This window comes from Oryx dammah, unplaced genomic scaffold, assembly GCF_014754425.2.
Source record: "Oryx dammah isolate SB20612 unplaced genomic scaffold, SCBI_Odam_1.1 HiC_scaffold_3, whole genome shotgun sequence".
NCBI lineage: Eukaryota > Metazoa > Chordata > Mammalia > Artiodactyla > Bovidae > Oryx > Oryx dammah.
In genome coordinates, this window is record NW_024070187.1 from 3,651,408 (window position 1) to 3,677,475 (window position 26,068).

General features: G+C 35.9%; 1 protein-coding gene across 1 annotated transcript in view; it reads left to right on the top strand.

The window, feature by feature from the left end:
* The window catches only part of BBS7 (Bardet-Biedl syndrome 7), a 39,919-nt gene that overhangs the window by 6,582 nt on the left and 7,269 nt on the right, over window positions 1-26,068 (top strand). Inside the window, exons 4-15 of the mRNA XM_040237366.1 lie at window positions 151-326; window positions 1,570-1,756; window positions 4,754-4,826; window positions 5,258-5,374; window positions 6,823-6,953; window positions 11,346-11,430; window positions 12,187-12,289; window positions 15,294-15,486; window positions 16,824-16,898; window positions 19,604-19,669; window positions 24,257-24,396; window positions 25,720-25,884. Coding sequence (XP_040093300.1) covers window positions 151-326; window positions 1,570-1,756; window positions 4,754-4,826; window positions 5,258-5,374; window positions 6,823-6,953; window positions 11,346-11,430; window positions 12,187-12,289; window positions 15,294-15,486; window positions 16,824-16,898; window positions 19,604-19,669; window positions 24,257-24,396; window positions 25,720-25,884 — 1,511 coding nt within the window. The remainder of the gene's footprint in view (window positions 1-150; window positions 327-1,569; window positions 1,757-4,753; window positions 4,827-5,257; window positions 5,375-6,822; window positions 6,954-11,345; window positions 11,431-12,186; window positions 12,290-15,293; window positions 15,487-16,823; window positions 16,899-19,603; window positions 19,670-24,256; window positions 24,397-25,719; window positions 25,885-26,068) is intronic.

The following is a 26,068-nucleotide window of genomic DNA, read 5'->3' on the forward strand; positions in this document are numbered from 1 at the left end:
TGGTTGAAGTAAGCACATTTGTACCTACAGGTGTTCCTATATAGTAAAACTATAAACTTTTGTAAATTTAAAAGCACTACATTTTTATGGTAAAGGAAAATATTTGCAATAAGTTTGTGTACTTAATTTTTCCCTTAACAATTTTTGCAGACAGTGTTCAAGACTTTACCTGGGCAGAAGATTGCAAGATTGGAACTAGGAGGGGTTCTTAATACACCCCAGGAGAAAATTTTTATTGCTGCCGGATCTGAAATTAGAGGCTTCACAAAGAGAGGAAAACAGTTCCTCTCTTTTGAAACAAACCTCACTGAAAGCATTAAAGCTATGTATGTTTATTCTTTCTTTTTATTTTTACATGTCCATTTACAATATTTTGGATAGGTGACAAACATCTGATTAAGTATCATATCTTAATAGGTTATCTAGGAAATAACTAAAAATACTTTATAAGTCAGAAATTGAATTTGACCTGTAATCAATATATAATCAATTGGTTATTGAAATCTTTTCAAGACATTTATAATATTTAAATTCAGTTATGATTCATAACCAAAGTATAAAAGAAGTGAAAGAACTCTCCAGATATTTACATTCAAATAAATACCCTCTTTATGATCACAGGTGATGATAGCTATCTAGTGAAAATAATATATTAGTATATAATTTTTGTCAAACATTTTACCTCCCCCATGAAAACTTGATTCATTCTAAGAATTAGAATATAGTTATGATTATTATCTAAATTTTATTAACTGTAATTTTAAATGAACTTATTTCTTTTTTCAAGTTAAAATTTTAATGAAATCATTTTTTTCCACTATTTATTATTTAGTTTCAGGTAGATTCAGTTTAGATAGCCTTTTTCTATTTAGTGTGATAGTAAGAAAGATATGGAGTAGGAAATGGCAACTCACTCACTCATTCCAGTATTCTTGCCTGGAAAGTTCCATGGACAGAGTAGCCTAGTGGGCTACAGTCCATGGGATTGCAAAGAGTCAGACACAACTGAATGGCTGAGCATGCAAGAAAGATAACTGTAGAGTTAAAGCTACCTGAGTTGCAGTCCAGTCTACTGTCTACTGTGCATTTAGGCAAGTTACTTAACATTTTATTAATATTATTCCCCTTAAAAAGGGATAATTGTATAAACTCGGAATAATTGTTCCTAGTTTATAGAGTTATGAGGATTGAGCTAATATATTTAAGTCACTTAGGACAGTGCTTGGCACATAGTACACATTAAAAAAAACCCTACTTTTTGACATATTAACTGCCTTCAGTTGTAGACAGGTGAATTACCGTTATCCTGTCTTCATTTACAGTTTTTCTGAACTCAATTTTTGAGAAGCCTGAGGCCTTAAGAACCTCATTTTCAGCTTTCAAAATCATGGCTATACCAAAAGGCTAGAATAAGTATGGGAAATGAAAACAAACAGTGTTCTCTGAGTCTATGATAAAATGATAGTAAACTGTAAATAAATAAACTTTTCATCTCTGAAAATAATTCAGGAGTTTCCTATGCTTATTTTTTAAAATGTGGATGTCTTAAATTACTTTTCATACTCTCAGGCACATATCCGGCTCAGACCTTTTTCTCAGTGCAAGTTACATCTATAACCATTATTGTGACTGCAAAGACCAACATTATTACCTTTCTGGGGACAAAATCAATGATGTCATCTGCCTTCCAGTGGAAAGACTGCTTCGTGAAGTACCAGTGTTGGCCTGCCAGGACAGAGTACTCCGAGTTTTACAGGTTACTGGTATTTGCACTTTTATAGTTTTTCATAATTTAGGTATGTAAATATTGATGAACAATGTATAATTGAGATAAATTACTTTAGTGACCACTACCACTTTAAATATCTTAAAATTATATCTGAAAATTTTTTAATGTTTTACTTGACTAACCTTATTTTTTTTTTTACTTGAGGCAAATGTGTTGAAATCTTTAGCAAGTTTTTAGAGAGGCATATATGGAAAAAAGGACACTTTTCTCCCCCTCAACCCATACATGATATCTGAGTTAGTTTAATTAGAATGTAGCACCTTTACTACACTTACTTCCCCACTTTTATTTTTTTTCCCATCTATCACCCTCAGTTCAGGTCAGTCTCTGAGTCGTCTTTGCAACCCCATGGACTGCAACACACCAGGCTTCCCTGTCCATCACCAACTCCCGGAGCTTGCTCAAACTCATGTCCATCAAATCAGTGATGTCTTCTGTCGTCCCCTTCTCCTCCTGCCTTCAGTCTTGTCCAGTGACAGGGTTCTTTCTAATGAGTCAGTTCATTGCATCAGGTGGTCAAAGTATTGGAGTTTCAGTTTCAGCATCAGTCCTTCTAGTGAATATTTAGGACTGATCTCCTTTAGGATGGACTAGCTTGATCTCCTTGCAGTCCAAGGGACTCTCAAGAGTCTTCTACAACACTACAGTTTGAAAGCATCAATTCTTTGGCACTCAGCTTTCTTTATAGTCTGACTCTCACATCCATACATGACTACTAGAAAAACCATAGCTTTGACTATACAGACCTTTGTTGACAAAGTAATGCCTCTGCTTTTTAATATGTTGTCTAGGTTGTTTTCTTCCATGGAGCAAGCGTCTTTTAATTTCATAGTTGTAGTCACCATCTGCAGTGATTTTGGAGCCCCGAAAAATAAAGTCAGCCACTGTTTCCCCATCAGTTTGCCATGAAGTGATGGGACCGGATGCCATGATCTTAATTTTCTGAATGTGTCTGTCACCCTCCTCTCTCCCAAAAAATCAAACTAAAAGAGGAAGTTGGGTTGGGGAGAAGGTATTAGGCTTTAACAAGGGAGAGTTGAGATCAAGATTGTATCATTTGAGTTTATCCAGCATTTATGACACTATGTTGAACAGAATAAGCACTCAGTAAATATTTGAAAAATCATTTATCTTTATATTTTTATTAAAAACTGTGATTGGCTAAAGCAACTACTTAGGCCATTGTTATTAATAATACTAGTTACAACTGTCTTCTTGAAAGTGACTTTTTTTTTTTTTGACCCTGCTGTGCAGCTTGTGGGATGTTAGTTCCCCAACCAAGGATTGAACTCAGACCCTTGGCAGTGAAAAAGTGCAACGTCCTAACCACTGGACCACCAAAGAATTCCGAAAGTTACTTTCAATAAAATAGACACACTCTCTCACACACATACATACACACACACCCAGGACCCATAAAATAAAGTTTAAATGTAAATGACAAAAATATAATAAAAATTTAAATGTAAATATAATGGATGAATTAATTGGATCAAAATTTAGGATGATGATAGTGCAATTGAACAAAAAGTATAGCTATTTATTCTGTACTACCAGATGGCCATTTCTTAGCATCAGCCCCCCTTTTTTAAAATTAATTTTTATTGATGTTTATTTGTTTTAGGATGTTGTGCTAGTTCCTGCTGTACAGCAAAATGAACAGCTATATGTTTAGACATCAGTTCTTTTTTTTTCCCCTATGAGTGACTAAAGTAATGTTCAAGGTTCTCTCTAGCAGCATGAATGATTGAGCTCTCCCCTAGCCTATGCTCCCCAATATGAGTTGTTTGAGTAAGGCTTTTAATAGGAGCTGACTCACATCCATTTAAAAATTGACCTGACTGAATTCTAGGACCCTGCTTTGTTTAACCAGTGACCCATGTGCTTACTATGGAAAGTGAAAACTTGAAGTCTTTCCTCTGACCTGCACACTTTTTCCCTACTTCCCCTCTGCCTCTGTATGCAATCCATTACCCCCAAAGGTAGCCTTTTAAAACAGTTTGTGTTTATATAGTTAGATATAGTTTTGTGTTTATATAGTTAGATACTCTGTGAATATTTAATGTTATTCTAAATAAAGTATAAAGCATATGAGTCATATATTCTATATGTATTTAAAATTTTTAAACAAAATGGTATATCAGATTTACTGTAATTGTGCAAATGTTTCTTCATTGAGAGATTTATCGTATTTTTTCTATGTGAATTTAATACTTCGATCTCATTCTTTAACAGCTTCACAAATTCTATGCACCAAATTAAAGCATTATGAGTGACAAAATTGAAAAAAAGACAGAATTTAACTTGTTTTCTTATCTAAATAGCAGGGAATTCTGCCTCTTACTAGAGTGGGTTTTGGAGATACAGAAAGGCAAGGCCAGAATTTTCCTTAGGAAGTAGCTTTGAGTCTGTCTGAATGTGCCCCAAGTTAGGACAGAAGATAAAGCTTGTTCCTAGAAAGTTCTGATAGGGAAAGTTACCAATGTCAAGTTTTCATGCAGACTGCCTAAAGGGAAAATTATTCGAAGTGGAGAATATTTGAAATACTTATTTCCTTGCTCTCTTTATTATATATATATCAGTTCAGTTCAGTCGCTCAGTCGTGTCCGACTCTTGGCGACCCCATGAATCACAGCACGCCAGGCCTCCCTGTCTATCACCAACTCCCGGAGTTCACTCAGACTCACGTCCATCGAGTCAGTGATGCCACCCAGCCATCTCATCCTCTGTCGTCCCCTTCTCCTCCTGCCCCCAATCCCTCCCAGCATCAGAGTCTTTTCCAATGAGCCCATATAAAATGAGTCAACGTGCAAAGTTGCTAACAAAAGTTAATATTCACAATCTAGTTTTTTCAATTGTTCTAGAGTTCTTTATATGAATGTTGATGTTATCTATGAATCATTTTATTATCAGTATTTTCAATTTGTATTCTGTTTTAGTTTTAAAATACTTGTTCTCCTTCAGGGATCTGATGTGACGTATGAAATTGAAGTTCCTGGCCCACCTACTGTTTTAGCCCTACACAATGGAAATGGCGGTAATCAGGGTTTAATTTTTGACAATCAAATAAGGGAGTGAGTTATGTTATTTAAGTTTAGATGTTTCAGGGTTTTAGTCATTTAACTATATATTAAGTGGAAATGGGAAACTGTAAAAAGAACTTGAACTGAAATAGAGAAAGTTGTCTTCTAACTTGCCAGTAGCTAACAGTAATGAGTCACTGAACTTGACTTTTCAGTTTCCTCATCTTAAGATTACTTGATGAGAAAACCATCTCTTACGGTTATAAAATTCTGTGAATGTATAACCATCTTTCTAAAATAAGTAAATTAATTAAAATCTGTCTTTTCATAATATTTTAAATGAGGTTTTTATATGAAAGCCAATATATATGAAAGCATTTTAATTTTAAAGGAATAGTGTGAGCTGTGAGATAACCATAATATGTTGACTTTTAACTGTAACTAGGTGACTCTGGAGAAGACCTTTTGTATGGAACATCAGATGGAAAACTTGGGCTTATTCAGATCACTACATCCAAACCAATACACAAGTGGGAAATTCGAAATGAGAAAAAGAGGGGAGGTATGTTTTTTATGTAACTCAGATTCTGAATTTTAGTGATAATTGAATAAAATAGCCTGGGAATTCCCTGGCAGTCCAGTGGTTAGGACTCCATGCTTTCACTTCCAAGAGCATGAGTTTGATCTTGGTCAGAGAACTAAGACCCTGCCTGCTGCATGGTGCTTGGCCACAGAGATAGATAGATAGACCTACCTGCATTGTATAGTTCATCCTATTTCCTTTATCCGTAAGGCAGAGCAGACCTAGCAATTTACAGAGCCACCTCATGTTTATTTACTAGTTGTTTATTTAGCAGGTCTATCAGTTTTGCTGTAATTTTTTAAAGTAAGATGTACTAATGGGGCTTCCCAAGTGGCTCAGTGGTAAAGGATCCACCTGCCAGTGCAGGAAACATAACAGATACCGATTCAATCTATGTATCAGGACAATCCTCTGGAGTAGGATGTTGCAGCCCACCCCAGTATTCTTGCCTGGAAAATCCCATGGACAGAGGAGACTGGTGGGCTACAGTCCAAGGGGTCAGAAAGAGTCAGACATAACTCAGCTACTGAGCACACACAGGATATACTAACAGTAATTTGGGATGGATAGGCACTGGAGAAGAAAATGGCACCCCACTCCAGGGTTCTTGCCTGGAGAATCCCAGGGATGGGGGAATCTGGTGAGCTGCCGTCTATGGGGTCACACAGAGTTGAATACAACTGAAGTGACTTAGCAGGCTTATGTGGGCTAATGTTTATCTATGACATCAATCTCTGCTCAAATCCAATTTTCATTGTTTGCTGTAGAGAATTAATTGGAATTTGGGAGTACTTGGTATGAGTCAAAGAAGTACAGTGAGATCAGAGAATATTCCTTTTTTTCTAAGGAATTTATACCTTTCTAAGGGGAATTTTTATCTGACTTGGTAAATTTGGATGGCTGTTTATAAGTACAGCATGAAATCTGATTGATGAGAAAATGTGTTAACAATGCAAAACATTTAAGGGAAAACAGTGTCTGGGAAGAGGAAAAAATAAAGGCAGAGAACTTGATGCAGAGATAAATTCTGTTCATTTGAGGAGCAGAAGGAAGACCAGTGTGATTAAATATGGCATGAAATGAAGTCAGAGGTAGGCTAAGGCCAAGTCATGGAGGTCCTTGGGAGCCTTGGTAAAGGGTTTGAATTTTAGTCTAGGTGCAGTGGGGAGTCATTGGAAAACTGTAAGTGGGAATATGATGTGATCTAATTTACCAAAACTAAAACAAAAACACTCCGTAGAGAGTGGATTTGCCAGGAAACAGGTTGAAATTAAAGACAGGGAATTGAATTAGGTAAGTTATTGCTATAGTTGTAATTTACTTTTTTTCCCCCCTACTCTGATATATAGATTTTTTTCATTCATAGTTAGTATATTTGACAGCAATATCAGTATTATTGCTAATTTATCACTTACCTTTTCTTAAAGGTATTTTGTGTGTTGACAGCTTTGACATTGTGGGTGATGGGGTTAAAGATTTACTTGTTGGAAGAGATGATGGAATGGTGGAAGTATATAGTTTTGATAATGCCCATGAGCCTGTTCTACGATTTGATCATGTAAGTTCATTTTTAAGACTATATATGTTTATATTTCATCAAGCAATTATAGAAATGGCTGACAGTTTGTGTTTTATTAAATGATTATGTTAAAATCTTGTGTTTGGCTTAAAATATTGCTGTTTTGATATTATCAAAATCTTGTCTAGACTGCTCTTATGTTTGAATAATAGATATTGCCCTCAAGCTGAACAATAAATTACTTTTTCATTTGATTTATAAATATTCTATATCTAAAGTATTAAATATTTTATCTTAGTTTCTATAATGCATAATATATTATAGGAGTAACATTTATATGTTTGGGTAACATAAATGAGATTGTGTTGTTTTAAAGTAATAAGGTTTGGAGAATAAACTTCATATTGTTAAGATGACATAAAAAATATCCTTAAACAGAGAGGGCAAAGTAGCAATTTCAGTTTTAGTCACCCAAGGTCCACTGTATAAGAAGAAATATTAGATAAAGAGTAATTTTTAGCTCACAAATTTTAAGCATAATTAGGCTTCTTTATCCCAAGGTATAGAGTCATATGGAAAAGCATTCTCCCATAAACTGAATCTTTCATTTTCATAAAGTGGTATTCTCCTGTCCAGGGTTTCCCTCTTCTGCCTCATGCATGATGTGTTGAGGCTGTTTAAGAACAACAAAAGCCACAACTCAGTATCAACTTTTCTTTCTTTGTCTAGTTTCTCTAATTGTGGTAGAAGTTCTCCCAGTACCTACTTTAATTGCATATCAGTAAATACAGATGTTTTGATGCACAGATAAAGTACAGTATTATATAGATAATATGGAGGTGATGGAATTCCAGTAGAGCTATTTCAAATCCTGAAAGATGATGCTGTGAAAGTGCTGCACTCAATATGCCAGCAAATTTGGAAAACTCAGCAGTGGTCACAGGACTGGAAAAGGTCAGTTTTCATTCCAATCCCAAACAAAGGCAATGCCAAAGAATGCTCAAACTACCACACAATTGCACTCATCTCACACACTAGTATAGTAATGCTCAAAATTCTCCAAGCCAGGCTTCAGCAATACATGAACCGTGAACTTCCTGACGTTCACGCTGGTTTTAGAAAAGGCAGAGGAACCAGAGATCAAATTGCCAACATCTGCTGGATCATGGAAAAAGCAAGAGAGTTCCAGAAAAACATCTATTTCTGCTTTATGGACTATGCCAAAGCCTTTGACTGTGTGGATCACAATAAACTGTGGAAAATTCTGAAAGAGATGGGAATACCAGACCACCTGACCTGCCTCTTGAGAAATCTATATGCAGGTCAGGAAGCAAGAGTTAGAACTGGACATGGAACAACAGACTGGTTCCAAATAGGAAAAGGAGTATGTCAAGGCTGTATATTGTCACCCTGCTTATTTAAGTTATATGCAGAGTACATCATGAGAAACACTGGACTGGAAGAAGCACAAGCTGGAATCAAGATTGCCAGGAGAAATATCAATGACTTCAGATATGCAGATGACACCACCCTTATGGCAGAAAGTGAAGAGGAACTAAAAAGCCTCTTGATGAAAGTGAAAGAGGAGAGCGAAAAAGTTGGCTTAAAGCTCAACATTCAGAAAATGAAGATCATGGCATCCGGTCCCATCTCTTCATGGGAAATAGATGGGGAAACAGTGGAAACAGTGTCAGACTTTATTTTGGGGGGCTCCAAAATCACTGCAGATGGTGACTGCAGCCATGAAATTAAAAGACGCTTACTCCTTGGAAGAAAAGTTATGACCAACCTAGATAGTATATTCAAAAGCAGAGACATTACTTTGCCGACTAAGGTCCGTCTAGTCAAGGCTATGGTTTTTCCTGTGGTCATGTATGGCTGTGAGAGTTGGACTGTGAAGAAGGCTGAGCACCAAAGAATTGATGCTTTTGAACTGTGGTGTTGGAGAAGGCTCTTGAGCGTCCCTTGGACTGCAAGGAAATCCAACCAGTCCATTCTGAAGGATATCAGCCCTGGGATTTCTTTGGAAGAAATGACGCTAAAGCTGAAACTCCAGTACTTTGGCCACCTCATGCGAAGAGTTGACTCATTGGAAAAGACCCTGATGCTGGGAGGGATTGGGGGCAGGAGGAGAAGGGGACGACCCAGGATGAGATGGCTGGATGGCATCACGGACTCAATAGACGTGAGTCTGAGTGAACTCCAGGAGATGGTGATGGACAGGGAGGCCTGGCTTGCTGCGATTCATGGGGTCACAGAGTCGGACATGACTGAGTGACTGAACTGAACTGAACTGATACTATGTTGCCTAGGATCTCTTGTTTTATGGTTTGTGACTGGTTTTACAAAATATAAGTTGAATTAACTAATTCTACAATTCTAGGACTTTTATAAAAAGATACTTGAATTACATAAAGTAAATGAATTTCATTAAAATGTTGCATTGGCAAAAAAATGTAGAAATTATAGTCTTTTTAAATTTTCTAACTTTTCCTGAGTACATTAGGTTAAATAAAGTACTTCTAAGTGAGGAGAGAGTAAGTTATAATTAATAGTCACTTGAGGGGTTTTCCCTGTTGCTCCAGTGGTTAAGAATCCTCCTGCTAACGCAGGAGACATGTGTTCGATCCCTGCTCCAGGAAGACGTCAAGTGCCTCGGAGCAGCTCAGCCCATGAGCGGCAACTGCTGAAGCCCATGTGCCTCCAGCCTGTGCTCCGCAGCGAGGGAAGCCCCTCCCTGCAGGGACAGCCCCCGCCCACCAGCGAAGGGCGGCCCCCATTCTCTGCAAGTGGAGGAAGCCCACGAGTAGTGTTCTTGCCTGGAGAATCCCAGGGACAGGGGAGCCTGCTGGGCTGCCGTCTCTGGGGTCGCACAAAGTCAGACACGACTGAAGCGACTTAGTAGCAGCAGCAGCACAAGCAGCAGCAGAGACCCAGCGCCACCAAAAATAGACAGATAAAAGAAGATAAGGGAGGGAGGGCGGGGAGGCGGAAAGCAGAGAAGAAAGGAAGATGGCTGAAAATAGTAACAATGAAATAATAAGAACATAGTCCTTATAATATTGGTGATAAGAGAATTTCCTGAGCAAGATAAAAAAAAAAAAACTTTAGAAGTCAGAAAGCAAAGACTAAAAGTTAAATAATTTAAATATAGTAATGATGAAAATCTGAAAGTTGAAAAATGTACACAGGAATGAATGCAATTTTTTTTTTTTCAGAATTAACTTTAGGAGGAACATGAATAAAAAAGTTCAAAGAATTCTAGTGTATATTAAGTACACTGGGACACTCATTAAAAATGCACTTAAACTAAACACTTCCCTGGCAGTCCAGTGGTTAGGACTCTATGCTTCTATTGGAGGGGGCATGGGTTCAGTCTCTGGTAGGGGAACTAAGATCCTACAAGCCATACAGCATGGCCAAAGGGAAAAAAAAATGCACTTATGAACCTAATTTCATGCAGATATTTAATCAAACCTCTGTTACTTGAAACCTTCAGGTAATTAGCTCAGAAACAGCTAAGATCGTCTGATTTGTGGAATAGCTCAGTGGCTTGCCTTCTACAGGGAAGGTGAGGACAACTAGCGCTTTTCATGCTAGCGCCCATTCCCTCTACCTTCTCCTTTAGAACAATGGTTTGGGGCTTTGCCTAGTAAGAGTTACCTAGCAGAGCTGCTGGTCAAACCCATTAATGGGTTGCCAGCCCATTTTTTTCCTTAATGAAAGAGAATAGATTAGAATATATCAGAGTACAATATAGAGTACAATACTTAAGCCTTTTAAGTTATTCCTGTTGTTGTATATGTTCATATGTGAAGTATACCAGATTGCAGTATAAAACTTATTGATTACTTTTCAAATAGCTTGAAAGCCACTGAACTAGAGTGTTTGTTAAAAACAGATTCCTAGTTGACTCATCCAAGTAATTATTGTCAGACAAGTTTGGGAAGTATTGCTTTAAAGAGATAGAAACTCCTGAAAAACAGGGTTTCTCTCCATAATAGCAAATTCCCTAAAGGTCCCATGTTAGCTATCATTTTCTTTATTCTTCTAAAAAGCTACTTGGAGAAAACACATGAGAGGTGGTCTGTGGAATTCAGATAAACTAAATGTGTTAAGAGATTTGCTTATATAATGTTTTTTAAAAAATAACTTCTTTATATAAATAAATGATCTTTGCTTATTAATGACTACTGTAGCTGAGTGGTACACACAGATACATGAGTCATTTTCAGTCTCCTTTCTTCATATTGAAAAACACTGGAATTTCTGCCCACTTGTACAGGATTTTCACCTTTCCAATCTCAGTGTCTTCAAATAAGTATTCAGTAAAAATATATTTAATGTTTGGAAATGGGAAAATAAGTTTTGTAGCTTATTTAACTTTGTGAAATTTTATTGATGACATGCTTGATCTTAAATTCATTGTAGACATTGTCTGAGAGTGTCACATCAATCCAGGGTGGCTGTGTAGGGAAAGATGGCTATGATGAAATCGTGGTATCCACATACTCAGGTAAGGTAAATGGAAATGGTAATAGCTAGTTGAAAGAATCAATCATAAAAAATATAAATTTGATAAATTGCTTTTAAAATTTAATAAATTGCTTTTGATTATTTTTTTCAGTTTATTAGTAAGTATCCCTTACCTATAGCATTAAAAGCTTTATTGGTTAAAAATAAGAAAGTAAGGAGTGTTATTGATTTATAAAATAATTTCTTTATTAATGCTTTTTAAAAATGTTTAGTATATCTCTAGTATCTTTGAAAATTAAATGATATCCTTTGACTTAAAAATTATTATTTACTGAAATTTAGTTTGTTTTGTTACTATGTACATTTCTTATAAAACTTACTTTCTTTTGAGTTGGTCCTTTGTGGATTTTCACAATAGTTATATGAGATTTTAAGTTTCCATGAAAGTAATTTTTGAAAGGCAACTCTTACTCATCAGCTCTTCTTTGCATTTCCTAGACTATGTTGACTTATTTCATCCCTGAAAGCTAAAGTTATAAATTAAGAAGGATTTCTTTAATTGCAGTATTACAGTATTTCAGGCAAAGCAAAAATGGTATCTGAAGTAATTTCCTTATAGTTTGAATATCTTCCAGCTTGATTTCTTTTGTTTTTTTTTGTTTTGTTTTGCTTATGCTTTTTTGAAAAAGAATAAGTCCAAAACTAAATGAGGTTGATGTTGGTGGACAAAGGGGCATGCATTTTGAGTTTAACACTGGCAGCACTTAATGGTGCACGATTTAATTCATCTTTGCAGGCTGGGTTACAGGTCTGACAACAGAGCCTGTTCATAAGGAAAGTGGACCAGGAGAAGAAATAAAATTTAATCAGGAGATGCAGAATAAAATTTCTTCTTTACGGTAATTTTGGATTTTGGTTTGCCTTTTTTTTTTTTTCTTTTTCATTTCATGAAGTATGTGATTGTTGTTTTCTTTCTTACTTATTGGTACTGTATATTTTACTGGAAGGGATTATATAATTAGTTTATCACCTTTTTAAGTGAAAGTTTATCCGTTTGAGAACATTAGCAGTAAGTGCTGATTAATATTTGGAGTTAGAAATACACTTTTTATGTGTTTTTTTCTATGTTGATTTTTTCTTAGATCAAAAATCTAAGAAGAATCTAAGAATATGTTTTTGCATTTGTCTCTTATAGAGTGTTTTTTTATAGACATTGGAAAGTAGCCAATATAGATGGCTCCATTCCTCATTAATTCTAGTATTTACTGCTATTGTGGACCTTTCTGAATCTATACTTTGGCTTATAAGTTTTCTTTCTGGAAATGAGTAATGTTAACTCCTTTAGACACAAGGATCACTTTCACGGCCTGTTCAGTTTGACAAGTCCTATGACAAGGGCCTCAAGGAAAGTTGCTTCATATTGTGAAGAAGTAGGAGTTGCTGAAACTTTTTTTTTTAATTTTTTTACTTTACAGTATTGTATTGGTTTTCCCATACAATGACATGAATCCGCCACGGGTGTACATGTGTTCTGCATCCTGAACCCCCTTCCCACCTCACTCCCCATCCCATCCCTCTGGGTCATCCCAGTGCACCAGCCCCAAGCACCCTGTATCATCAAACCTGGACTGGCGATTCATTTCACATGTGATAATTTACATTTTTCAATGCCATTCTCCCATATCATCCCGCCCTCACCCTCTCCCACAGAGTCCAAAAGTCTGTTCTATACATCTGTGTCTCTTTTGCTGTCTCTCATACAGGGTTATCGTTACCATCTTTCTAAATTCCATATATATGCATCAGTATACTGTACTGGTGTTTTTCTTTCTGGCTTACTTCACTCTGTATAATAGACTCCAGTTTCATCCACCTCATTAGAACTGATTCAGATGTATTCTTTTTAATGGCTGGGTAATACTCCATTGTGTATATGTACCATGGCTTTCTTATCCATCTGTCTGCTGATGGACATCTAGGTTGCTTCCATGTCCTGGCTATTATAAACAGTGCTGCGATGAACATTGGGGTACACGTGTCTCTTTCAATTCTGGTTTCTTCAGTGTGTATGCCCAGCAGTGGAATTGCTGGGTCATATGGCAGTTCTTTTTCCAGTTTTTTTAAGGAATCTCCACACTGTTCTCCATGGTGGCTGTACTAGTTTGCATTCCCACCAACAGTGTCAGAGGGTTCCTCTTTCTCCACACCCTCTCCAGCATTCATTGCTTGTAGACTTTTGGATCGCAGCCATTCTGACCAGCATGAGATGGTACCTCATTGTGGTTTTGATTTGCATTTCTCTGATAATGAGTGATGTTGAGCATCTTTTCATGTGTTTGTTAGCCATCTGTATGTCTTCTTTGGAGAAATGTCTATTTAGTTCTTTGGCCCACTTTTTGACTGGGTCTTTTATTTTACTGGAATTGAGCTGCAGGAGTTGGTTGTGTATTTTTGAGATTAATTCTTTGTCCGTTGCTTCTTTTGCTATTATTTTTTCGCATTTTAAAGACTGTCTTTTCACCTTGCTTATAGTTTCCTTTGTTGTGCAGAAGCTTTTAATTTTAATTAGGTCCCATTTGTTTATTTTTGCTTTGATTTCCAATATTCTGGGAGGTGGGTCATAGAGGATCCTGCTGTGATTTATGTTGGAGAGTGTTTTGCCTATGTTTTCCTGTCGGAGTTTTATAGTTTCTGGTCTTACGTTTAGATCTTTACTCCATTTTGAGTTTATATTTGTGTATGGTGTTAGAAAGTGATCTAGTTTCATTCTTTTACAAGTGGTTGACCAGTTTTCCCAGCACCACTTGATAAAGAGATTGTCTTTTCTCCATTGTATATTCTTGCCTTCTTTGTCAAAGATAAGGTGTCCATAGGTGCATGCAACTTTTAATGATTATTCTTCTTACTTCAGCCCTTGCCAACTTCTTGGGGGAATGAAAGTCAATCTTTTTTTGGTGGTAGTTGCTACAGAAGTTTTTGAGGCAACAAATTGCCACAAGTACTAGTTCACTAAAGCCACACCACCAGTTCACCACAAACCAGTTCACCAGAGTCACTAGGAGAGAAAGCTCTAACATTCTGCAGTAAGGATACCAAGTAGAGTTAATGAATTGCAATCTTATGCCCTCAGTACTATACCTTATATTTATAACTAAGTCAACTCCTTCCTGATTTCACTGGAATGTATGCTTATGAGAAGGTTATGTCTGTTTTGTTCATAGAGTCACTCAGTAAATATTTCTTGAGTGAATGAATCTTTTCCTTGGTTAATTGCACAAATCTCTTCCAAGATCCTTCCCAGAATTTCCCCCTAAACTTGAGGTAGCTAAACCTCATATTGTTCTCTCCCAGTTACTGTTTGCTTTGTTTGCATTTGGCCTTTCCTTTTAACTGGAGCAACTCAAAGCAGTGCCTGCACAGTTCAGTCTCCAGCACTTGGAACTTCAGCTGGCTCATGATTATCGTTGATACTCTGCAGTCTTTGTTGTCTGTCTACTCTAATGTTTTTCTGAAAGGTACATGTTTATTGATTTCACACATTTTGTTTCTTCTCATTAAATATAAGTTATTCTACTCCAGAACAATCAGTTTATATTCTGATTAGTACTACATGTAACTGAAGCCAGACTCATGTGTATTTGCAGCTTGCCTTGATTCTTACAACTCTTTATTAATATTGCTGGTATGGGGCTGAGAAGATATTTTAGTTTTTAGATTATAGATAGATAATATGGAACCAGTTGGTCAGTGATAGAAGCAAAAATTTTGTTTCTATTTGTGTTATAGTTCAAGTACAACTAATTAAAAAATCTATTTTGCAGAAGTAAATGTCTGTCAAATTTTTGTAAACATTCTGAGGACCTCAAATGGTAATAGGTGACGAAGTTCTATATTTTCCTCTAGGAGTGAATTGGAACAGCTGCAGTATAAAGTGCTACAGGAGAGAGAGAAATATCAACAGTCTTCTCAGTCAAGCAAAGCAAAATCAGCAGTACCTTCATTTAGTGTAAATGACAAGTTTACATTAAATAAAGATGATGCCAGCTACAGCCTTATCTTAGAGGTGCAGACAGCGATAGATAATGTCTTAATACAGGTAAGTATGCATAATTTCTTTGTTTTATGACTGGATATATTTTAGTGTCCACTAATTATTTTGGACACTTTTAGTTTTAGACAGCGATTTTAAACATTTATCTTAATCTTCCATTAGATAATTAGTTTACTTATAGATTATTTAAATTATATCTTTACTTTCACCCTATACATATTAAACAAAAGGCTGGTGAACTTAAGTTTCAGAAAGATTGAGGAAGGACGTTTAGGATTTTGTTCTTTGGAGCCTTTAGGAAAATTTTAACAGAGATGTGATTTGTAAAACTTCAATATTTAATATCCTGAATAGGATCTTTAAGGTCCAAATACTAAAGTAAGAGTTTACAGTACAGACTGCTCATTAACCGTCAGTTTCCAGACAGGTCAATAGGCAAAGAGATGATTTTGAAGGGTAAAACCTAGAGATAATAATGTATAGCACCATTTTTCAATTTATTTATTTTTTTTCTTATACTAGAAGAGAGTGGAAAAGGACGATAGTAGGATGAATGGAAAATAAGAGTAAAGAGGAGGAAGAAGACTAAGTTTGAAAAGATATGGGGGAGGGGGAGGATTATTAATTAAAACTTAAAGGCAGAAATTTCTCTTAAGTAATGTTAGCTCTGGGACTGCTACACTGAACAACTCTAGGTGCATCACTTATATAGAGCACAGTGCAAACTCATTGTCCTAGAAGCTACCTCTCCAGAGGAGATTAAAAATCACCCTCTTTCTGTGTTACAGGTGAAATAAAAAATTATAAAAATGAACTGATATAAATAAGCATGGGCTTCCCAGGTGGCACTTGTGGTAAAGAACCCGCCTGCCAATACAAGAGATATAAGAGACTCGGGTTCAATCCTTGGGTCGGGAAGATCCTCTGGAGAAGGGCATGGCAACCCATTCCAGTATTCTTGCCTGGAGAATCCCAGGGATAGAGGAACCTGGCAGGATACAGTCCATGGGGTCGCGAAGAGTCACATATGACTGAAGCGACTTACCATGAAAGCATGCGTAATAAACATGACCATATGTAGCCCATGGTAGCATTTTTAGCACTGACAGAAAGGTCTAAGAAGACTATACTTTAAAAAGAGCAGTGAGAGATCTATAATCTCTGATTAATCCAAATTAGAAAAATAAGTCATAATATAACACTTATTCATATATTTATTTTCTAGAAGTATGTAATATCAAATATAAGTTTAGAGAGTTCATACTCTCATATTTAGAGATTAACATAAACTAGAACCAAAGAAAACCCTAAAAGAAAATATGTGTTGAAAAATTTCTAGTTTTCTACCTGAACCTTTCTTTTCCTTTTAATATTGATTGTAGAGTGATGTTCCAATAGATTTACTTGATGTGGATAAAAATTCTGCTGTTGTCAGCTTTAGCAGCTGTGATTCTGAGGTGAGTAAAAAATATAAAGAATTCTTTAGATGCTTTCATTTTCATTATGCCATTTTGTATGAAAGCTGTAAATGCTATTAGGGTCATTGTTCCTTCAATATTTCCTTCTAAAACCTTTCCCTCAAAATCTGTTTATATTCTCTTTAACTGTATTCATATAATCCAGAAACTGGAGTGTTGTCTTTTAAATTCTTTCCTTTTTTCTGATCTGTTTAACCCAATTATAGTGGATCCCTCCCTCTTATCTGCTGGAGATACTGTGCATTCTAAAAGCCCCAGTGGATGCTTGAAATTATAAATAATACAGGACCCTTGAATAATACTGTGTTTTTTTCAGTATCATTACTTTTGCACTTTGGAGCTTAAGTAAAACATGGGTTACCTGAACACAACATGTCTGATAACAGAGATGGTTGCTAAGTGTAACGGGCAGGTAGCATATACAACATGAATATGCAGGATAAAGGACTGATTCATGTCCTGGATGAGACGGAGTGGGATGTTACAAGTTCTCATCACACTACTCAGAATGGTGTGTGATTCTGTAAGCAAAACTTATGAGTTGTTTATTTCTGGCATTTTCTATTTAATCTCTTCAGACCACAGTTGACCATGGTAACTGAAACCCCAAAAGCAAAACCACAGATAAGGGGGAGACTACTGTAGTCACTGATTTCTGTCAGTTCTCACTCCCTTGCTCTTAGCTGTCTACTTTGCTTCATTTCTTCTTCTGTTAACCTTCCAGCTCTCACCATGCTTGCTTGAACCACCAGCTTGCTTGTATCCAGCAGTTTCTCTGCCTTCAGTATTGCCTCTCAATCACAGGAGATGCTGTGTACTTCCATCCAAGAGGCCTTCCTAAAATACAAACATCACTGTCATTTCTCTTCTCACAGCCTTTTAAAACCTTTCCTGAGCTGCATGTCAGTCTAGACCTCTCACTGTACCATGAAAGCTTTCCATAATTCAGCTCTGATTACAACTCCAACTTAACCTCTCACCAGCTGCTACCTTCCCTCCCAGGCACATGATTTCTGCCAAACTGAAGTTCTTAAAATTTCTTCAAATGCTATATAGTTTCACACATTCCTACAGTTAAACATGATCTGTTCCATCTGCCTGCCTTTCCACACTTTTTCTTACTGACTCTTGCTTACCCTTCATTCAGTAGACATTTCTTGAACACCTACTCTGTGCAGAGTACCCGGGATGAGCCCATATCCGAGCTTTCAGATGGGTTTGCCGTTCACTTCTCTCTACGTTGGTACTAGCTGACTAGCAGTCTCGGCACTAGGTTCAGCTCCTGAGGAAGAGTTAGGGTACAGAGGACGTCTGGGGAAGGCAAGCCAGAGAAGAAAGTGTGACTGGAACTGGCATTAAAAAGAGAAGGATAGGAAGAATAGATAAAGAACAAAGTTGATAGTTATATTAGGGAATAATTTTCAAAATAATTTCAGAGTAAAAGTTTCTTTTGATAAGAGATTTATCAAAAAGCAGTTGTATTGTTATCATATATACTTTGCCATCCCTGTTTGAGAATAAGATACAAAAGATTAAGACCTATGTTTTTATGATCATTAAAAAAAAATCAAGTTACTATGAACTTCAGATCTTTAATTCCTAAGTTACAGTGAAAAATTAGCCTGTTTATATCAATGCAGGATTTGAGTATTTTATACTAATTTAAAACCTGTTTTCTAGAATGATAACTTAAAAAACAAATCTTATAGAGATTTCAAACATATACAAAAGGAGAAAGAATAGCACCACCTCCATGAACTCATCACTAACTTTAACATGTGGCCAGTCTTGTTTTCTGCTCTTTACCTTCTTCTCCCCATCCCAAACCTAACTTCAGACATTTTATCTCTTTTAATTAGTCATTTTATCTGTAAACACTGAGATACATAACATTTGTTTTTAATTACACAAAAATATTTTTAAGTTGACTTATCCTCTGTGCATGCTGAGTTTAAAACATTTGAATTTTCTTTTAATATTAGTGTTCCTTTTATTTCTTCAGGTATTTATTAAAAATAGGGAAATATCAGTACATGAAAATTGCATATCAAATAGTTCATGTTGTTTTGTCTGATTTCGCAATTCATGCAGCCAGAAATACTTTTTTTGTTTTTAGTAGTTTATTATTCTATTTCAAGAAGTTACATTATATGAAGTAACCTCTCCAATTTTATTCAACAAACATGTATTGAATGCCTATGGTCTACTTGACACTGTGCTATTTGCTGGAAATACATAGATGAGATCTTGCTAAGTTGTCTGTAAGTATGTGTGAAAATCAAATACGTTCAACACTGAACATTTATGTTTTTTGCCTTTATAATATAAACATTAGGAATTTGCTCTATCAGTTAAATTTTTGGAAGGACAATTAATATTTTTTAAATATTATGCGAGAAATTCAAGATGGAAAGAGCACTGAGCTATAGATATGAATTTGAATTCCAGTGTTATTACTTACTGGCTTTTAGGAAAGTTACCTAACCCTTCATGCCCCATTTTCTTCATCTGTTAAAACTTCCCACATAGGGTTGTTTATAGGAATAAGCATAAAGCTCATAGCACAGTGCCACTCAAATGATAGGTGCTCAGTAAAATGATAACCGTTATTATTACTATTAATGCTGTTGTTAGTCTTAAAGACATGGATTCATTCTTCTCCTCAACTTCTGAATTATTCCTAGTCAAATGACAATTTTCTCCTCGCCACTTACCGGTGCCAGGCGAATACCACAAGACTAGAGCTCAAGGTAAAAATATTTGAAATTACCTTTACTTGAAAGTTAGAACTTTCTTTTTCCTTGGTAAGTCTTACAACATGCGATATCACTTCTTTGCATTAAATTTCTCCCTGAAACAAGCATTTTGAATGATGTCTTTTGAATGACCTGTTTTTGAGAATCTGAGGTTTCTGTGCTGTGCTGTGCTTAGTTGCTCAGATGTATGCAACTCCTTGAAACCCCGTGAACTATATATAGTCTGCCAGGCTCCTCTGACCATGAAATTCTCCAGGCAAGAATCTTGGAGTGGGTTGCCATTCCCTTCTCCAGGGGCATCTTTCCAAACCAGGGATTGAACCCAGGTCTCCTGCATTGCAAGTGGATTTTTCACCTATTTGATTTTAATTCAGCCCAAACCACTGTCTCTTCTATTAACACGCAACTAATTACATTCACTAAAATTTTTACCAATCCTAAATTTCCTCTAGCTGGAAATATTTTTTCTAATTTTCTATTATGGAAAGTTTCAAACATACATAAGAGTAATGATTCCTGCTTAAGCAATGATCAATTCATAACAATCTTATTTATGCTGTCACTCTCTGTTCCAAATTATTTTGAAGCAGATACAGTATGTAATTTTTTTTGTAAGTATTTCAGTATATATGTTTAAAGATAAGAACTCTTTTTAAACCTAATCACAATACTGTTATCAAACCAAAAAATTAATAATTCCTTAGTATCATCAAATGTTTAGTGTAGTGGTTTTTGCTTTTAATTTAACGTTTGATTCAGTCATAGTCCAAGTAAGGTAATTTGGTTACTGAAGTATCTGAGCATTTGCCCTGTATTTTCCTATTATCTGGATTTTTCTGATTGCATTCAGTGATGGCATTACTATCTATCTATTCCAGGGAAAATCTTTGAAGTTTCCTTTTGCAATGTACTAGGATAATCATTTTTGTAATTAAATGCTGTTTTTAGCACACAAATATATTTTAGTTTCTAGTGTGAGATTAAAAAAAAACTTTTGGTATATTTATGATACAAAAATTAAGGACTATATAAATTTTTCCTGGTGTTGCTGATGTTCTGAGACTCAAAGTAAGATTTTTTCCAGCAGAGATGCTATTACACAATAACTCTTTCACATCTGGTTAAGGAACTTCCAGTTTCTGCTTGCCTAACAAATTGGCAAAAATTTAGAGAAAGCAGCATCATTAGTGACAGGATGAGGAAAAGGACACTGTCAGTCGTAGCAGAAGGAAATAATTGTTAAAGCCACTTTTGTAAAATAGGCTATAGTCCCACTTGTTGGAATCTACTTCATAGCAATAAAGTCATAGTAGTGTACCCACAGATATATGTATAATTAACTGCAGCATTGTTTGTAGAAGCAGAAAGGTGGAATCAAAGTGAACACTCAGTATTTAATGTTTGATTAAGTACTGTTAACCATTCCATAGAATATTGCACAGCTGCAAGAAAGAATGAGCTGATCTATTCCTTTTAACATAGAGCAATTTCCATGAAAAACGCAAAATGCAGATAAAAGTTCTATGTATGTATATACATATTATCTATAATATGAAGAAATATATAAAAAGAATCATAGCTGTCTGATATGATAGGTCATACAATAGGGGAAAGGTTTGGGTGGGATGTGAGGGGGAGGGAGATGATAGTATTAGGAGAGGCAGAGATAAGGGAAGATATTAGAAATAAAAACAAAGCTGTCTATGATATAAATAGAATTTATTCATGTGAAATTATGCATTTATTTTTGTACATCTGCATAGAGAGATGTATGAGAGGTTGACTATCAAAATAGCAATAATGATCATCTCTAGGTGGTAGGATTTCAGATGACTCATATGTTAATCCTAATTTTTCTTCATTGTTTGGATTTTTAAAATAATGAATATGAAGTATATAATGAGAAAACATTATGGCTTTTTAAAAATATTATGAACAATTGTGTTGTTTTAAAAAAATTATACTGTTTATAGTTATTATAAAAATATTGGCTATATTCCCTGTGTTACACTAATTACAACATTCAGAAAACAGATCATGGCATCCAGTCCCATCACTTCATGGCAAATAGATGGGGAAACAATGGAAACAGTGGCTGACTTTATTTTTCTGGGCTCCAAAATCACCGCAGATGGTGACTGCATCCATAAAATTAAAAGACGCTTACTCTTTGGAAGGGAAGTTATGACCAACATAGATAGCATATTAAAAAGCAGAAACATTACTTTGTCAACAAGGGTCCATCTAGTCAAGGGTATGGTTTTTCCAGTAGTCATATGAGAGTTGGACTATAGAGAAAGCTGAGCACCGAAGACTTGATGCTTTTGAACTGTGGTGTTGGAGAAGATTCTTGAGAGTCCCTTGGACTGCATGGAGATCCAACCAGTCCATCCTAAAGGAGATCAGTCCTGAATATTCATTGGAACGACTGATGCTAAAGGTGAAACTCCAATACTTTGGCCACCTGATGTGAACAGCTGACTCATTTGAAAAGACTGGTGCTGGGGAAGATTGAGGGCAGGATAAGAAGGGGACAACAGAGGATGAGATGGTTGGATGGCACCATTGACTCAATGAACATGAGTTTGGGTAAACTCCGGGAGTTGGTGATGGACAGGGAGGCCTGGCGTGCTTTGGTTCATGGGGTCACAAAGAGTCGGACACAACTGAGCGACTGACCTGAACTGAACTGATACTAATTATGAATTTATTGTGGAAAAATTTATGTGCCAGTTTAAGCTTACTCCTTAAAAAGAAGCCCTAAAGATACAGCTTTATCAGATGAATTTTTTATTTTCCTTCTGTATTTTTATTCTTTATCCTTTTCTTATGTTTTCTCTCTTTGCATTCAGAGAAATATTTTTAGTGTAACATTTGCAAAAAATTCTTGCTTTAAATTTTTATTTATGTTTCCCATTTAGGTAAAACATTGATTTGCTTCCCCCGCCCCTCACATGCCAGGGAAGGTATGAGTTGATATGTCAGTTAAGAAGCTGCCTTTGTAATACAAGATGTTCTATAGTCAGTTTCATGAACTAGAGCAGGGAGGAGTTGAAAGGGGCTGCAGGAGAGAGAAGCTGGACTGCTTTCTAATTCCTCTAAAATTAGGTCTTCACAGTTATATGAATTAGAGTTTTCTATAAGTGTTTTAAATTCTCAGGATATCCAACTAAAAAGGTACAAAGAATTTCCTAATCCAAATATGTCATAATTAGATTATGAGTATGCTTTTCTGTTTTCATAGAAAGTTAAGAATTAAGTTATTGGAAACATTTTTTTTCCTGGCAATAGAATTTTTTAAAAATTTTTGGCTGCACAGGCTCCTCATTGCAGCATGAAGGTTTCTCTAGCTGCAGAGCGAGGGTTTCTCTTGTGGCACACGGGCTCTAGAGAGCTTGGACTCAGTAGCTGCAGCTCACAGGCTTAGTCCCTCTGTGGCATGTGGTATCTTAGTTCCCTGACTAGGGATCAAACCCATTTCTCCTTCATTGGAAGGCAAACTCTTAACCACTGGACCACCAGGGAAGGTGCCTTGCAATAGATTTTTATAATAGCCATATGCTGTAATGCCCCCATTTCTGAGAGAACTAAGTGTTAAGTGATTGACTCACTTATCCTTTCAACAAAAATGTCTAAATTTTTACCATGTTTTAATGTGAATCTTATACAGTATATTATACACCTATGTTTTTAGATGTGATAAGGTGGTGTATGAGAATGTTTATCTTTCAGAATGACAAATCTATAAATTCTGTGGTAAGGATGACTTCAGCTCAGTTCAGTCACTCAGTTGGGTCCAACTCTTTGTGTCCCCATGGACTGCAGCACACCAGGCTTCCCTGTCCATCACCAACTCCCAGAGCTTACTCAAACTCATGTCCATCAAGTCAGTGGCACTATCCAACCATCTCATCTTGTTATCCCCTTCTCCTCCTACCTTCAATCTTTCCCAGCATCAGGGTCTTTCTCAATGAGTCAGTTCTTCGAATCAGGTGGCCATAAGTATTGGAGTTTCAGCTTCAGCATCAGTCCTTCCACTGAATGTTCAGGACTGATTTTCTTTAGGATGGACTGGTTTGATCTCCTTGCAGTCCAAGGGACTCTCAAGTGTCTTTTGCAGCACCACAGTTCGAAAGCATCAATTCTTCGGCGCTCAGCTTTCTTTATAGTCCAACTCTCACATCCATACATGACTATTGGAAAAACAACAGCCTTGACTATATGAACCTTTGTTCACAAAGTAATGTCTCTGCTTTTTAATATCCTGTCTAGGTTGGTCATAGCTTTTCTTCCAAGGAGCAAGCATACCTCCTTTGAGTGTTTGAGTATCTCCTGTGGAGGTCCAGGTCAGAGGGATGACTTGCAGATGGATTAATTTTGCTTTTGATTACTAAAATCTTTTAAAATTTTCTTTGACTATAGTGGTAAAAAGTTCCTGTTGAATAGAATGTCATTATTTCCATCAGGGTGTTACAGAAGAAATTAAAGCCTAAGTACTTGATTACTTGTGTTGAACATTTTAAAGATAGCATTATGTTGCTAGATTATTCTTATTTTCTTTCCTCTTTTGTGTTGAATCAGATTCGCTCAATTGAAGGCCAGTATGGCACACTTCAAGCATATGTGACTCCAAGAATTCAACCCAAAACATGTCAAGTCCGCCAGTACCATATCAAACCCCTTTCACTCCATCAAAGAACTCACTTTATTGATCATGACAGGTAGGACAAAGGGAGAGTTTATTTTCAGGATATTACAGGATGCATATAAACTTTCTTGTTATTTTATTCTGGTAGCAAATTAGTACTTAAAAAAAAAAAAAAAACTACGTACAGGTTTCCCCCACTATCCGAAAGTAGGGCATTTTAATGAAACCTTTCATATACCAAAATAGCATAAAGCAGAGAAACAGTTGCCTTAGGACACATCTTGCTAATGGATGCTTAGAATCAATTGTGATAAAGCACAGATGGTCACAGAGTTCAGAGCTCTGCCGCCTGGTGCTCAGAAGCTGAGTGTAGCTCCTGGAGGAGGAGCTTGGTGGGCCTTTCTCGATGCTGCTGGGGTGCGGGCTACTTCTCTAACAGTTTGCTGCAGAACAGATGCTGAGGCTATTTATGCTTTGTACCTTTTTTTTGTAAAAGCAAAAATCCTCTTTGGATTTTTTTTGGTTACTGAAAATAGGTACTCATGTAGGCCTTACATAAAATCAAAATGGCATAAAGTGAGCTTTCAAAAAGCAGGGGATACCTGTGTTAATATTTCTAATAGAGATGAGTCTTTGTCTTCTTTTAGAGGCTGATTTGAGCTGGGCTTTCCTTGGATTATAGTCTTATATATGTTCCTACATGACATTATGGAAATAATTTAACTCTCTGGTTTTTTTGTTTTTGTTTTTTTTTATCTGAAAATAAGGTTGGTGTGGAGATCTCAAAAGTTTCTTCTATTCTGTATTCTCTTAAAATTCTTTCTGTACCTTTAATTTGATAAACTTGTATTTTCTTAACTATCCATTTGATTCATTTTACATTTATTTAATTTACTTTAAAACCTTTTAAGTGTATGTGTGATTTGCAGGATAAAAATTTAATTCCATATCCTTGCGAAATAGAAGGTATCATTCCTTAACTTTCCTAGTGGCATGCAGCTAGTGTTTCAAACCCACATCTATCTGTCTTAAAAAAAAGCCCAGTTCTTTACTTTCACATTATGCTGATTTCTTTTCCTTACCTTGTGTATGTTTTGTAGTTTGTATAGTAAAAAATACTAGATGAACTTATGAAAAATGGAATTGACCTAAGTAAACTGAATTTTTATTTGTAAAAGCATATTATAATGAAAACAAGCTATTTATGTCATTTAACTGTTAAAGTACAGGTATAGCAAAATGTTTATGTGGTGGGTAAGATTAACCTGAGAAAAATTAAATGGCTCCTTTTATGTTTGTAACTACTATTGCAAAATTCTGTTTTTTTAATGTATTAAGTACATATAATACCTCTATGTATTCCCACACAAATATATGTACTTCTATTATATTGCAGACCCATGAATACATTGACTTTGACAGGCCAGTTCAGTTTTTCTGAACTTCACTCCTGGGTGGTTTTTTGCATGCCTGAAGTTCCTGAAAAACCTCCAGCAGGAGAATGTGTGACATTTTATTTTCAGAACACCTTCCTGGATACACAACTTGAAAGTACCTACAGGTGAATAAAACTTATTTGTGTTTCACATGTGTTTTTACATAAATGGAACTTCTAAATTTTCATATGTTTTAAGACAGTAATTTGCAAATAATATAATTTGAAAACTATACTGTTCAAGAGAATCTACTGAAAAGCAAGTGGGACTAATGATTGACTGGCAATAAATATGAAAGATCAATATGTT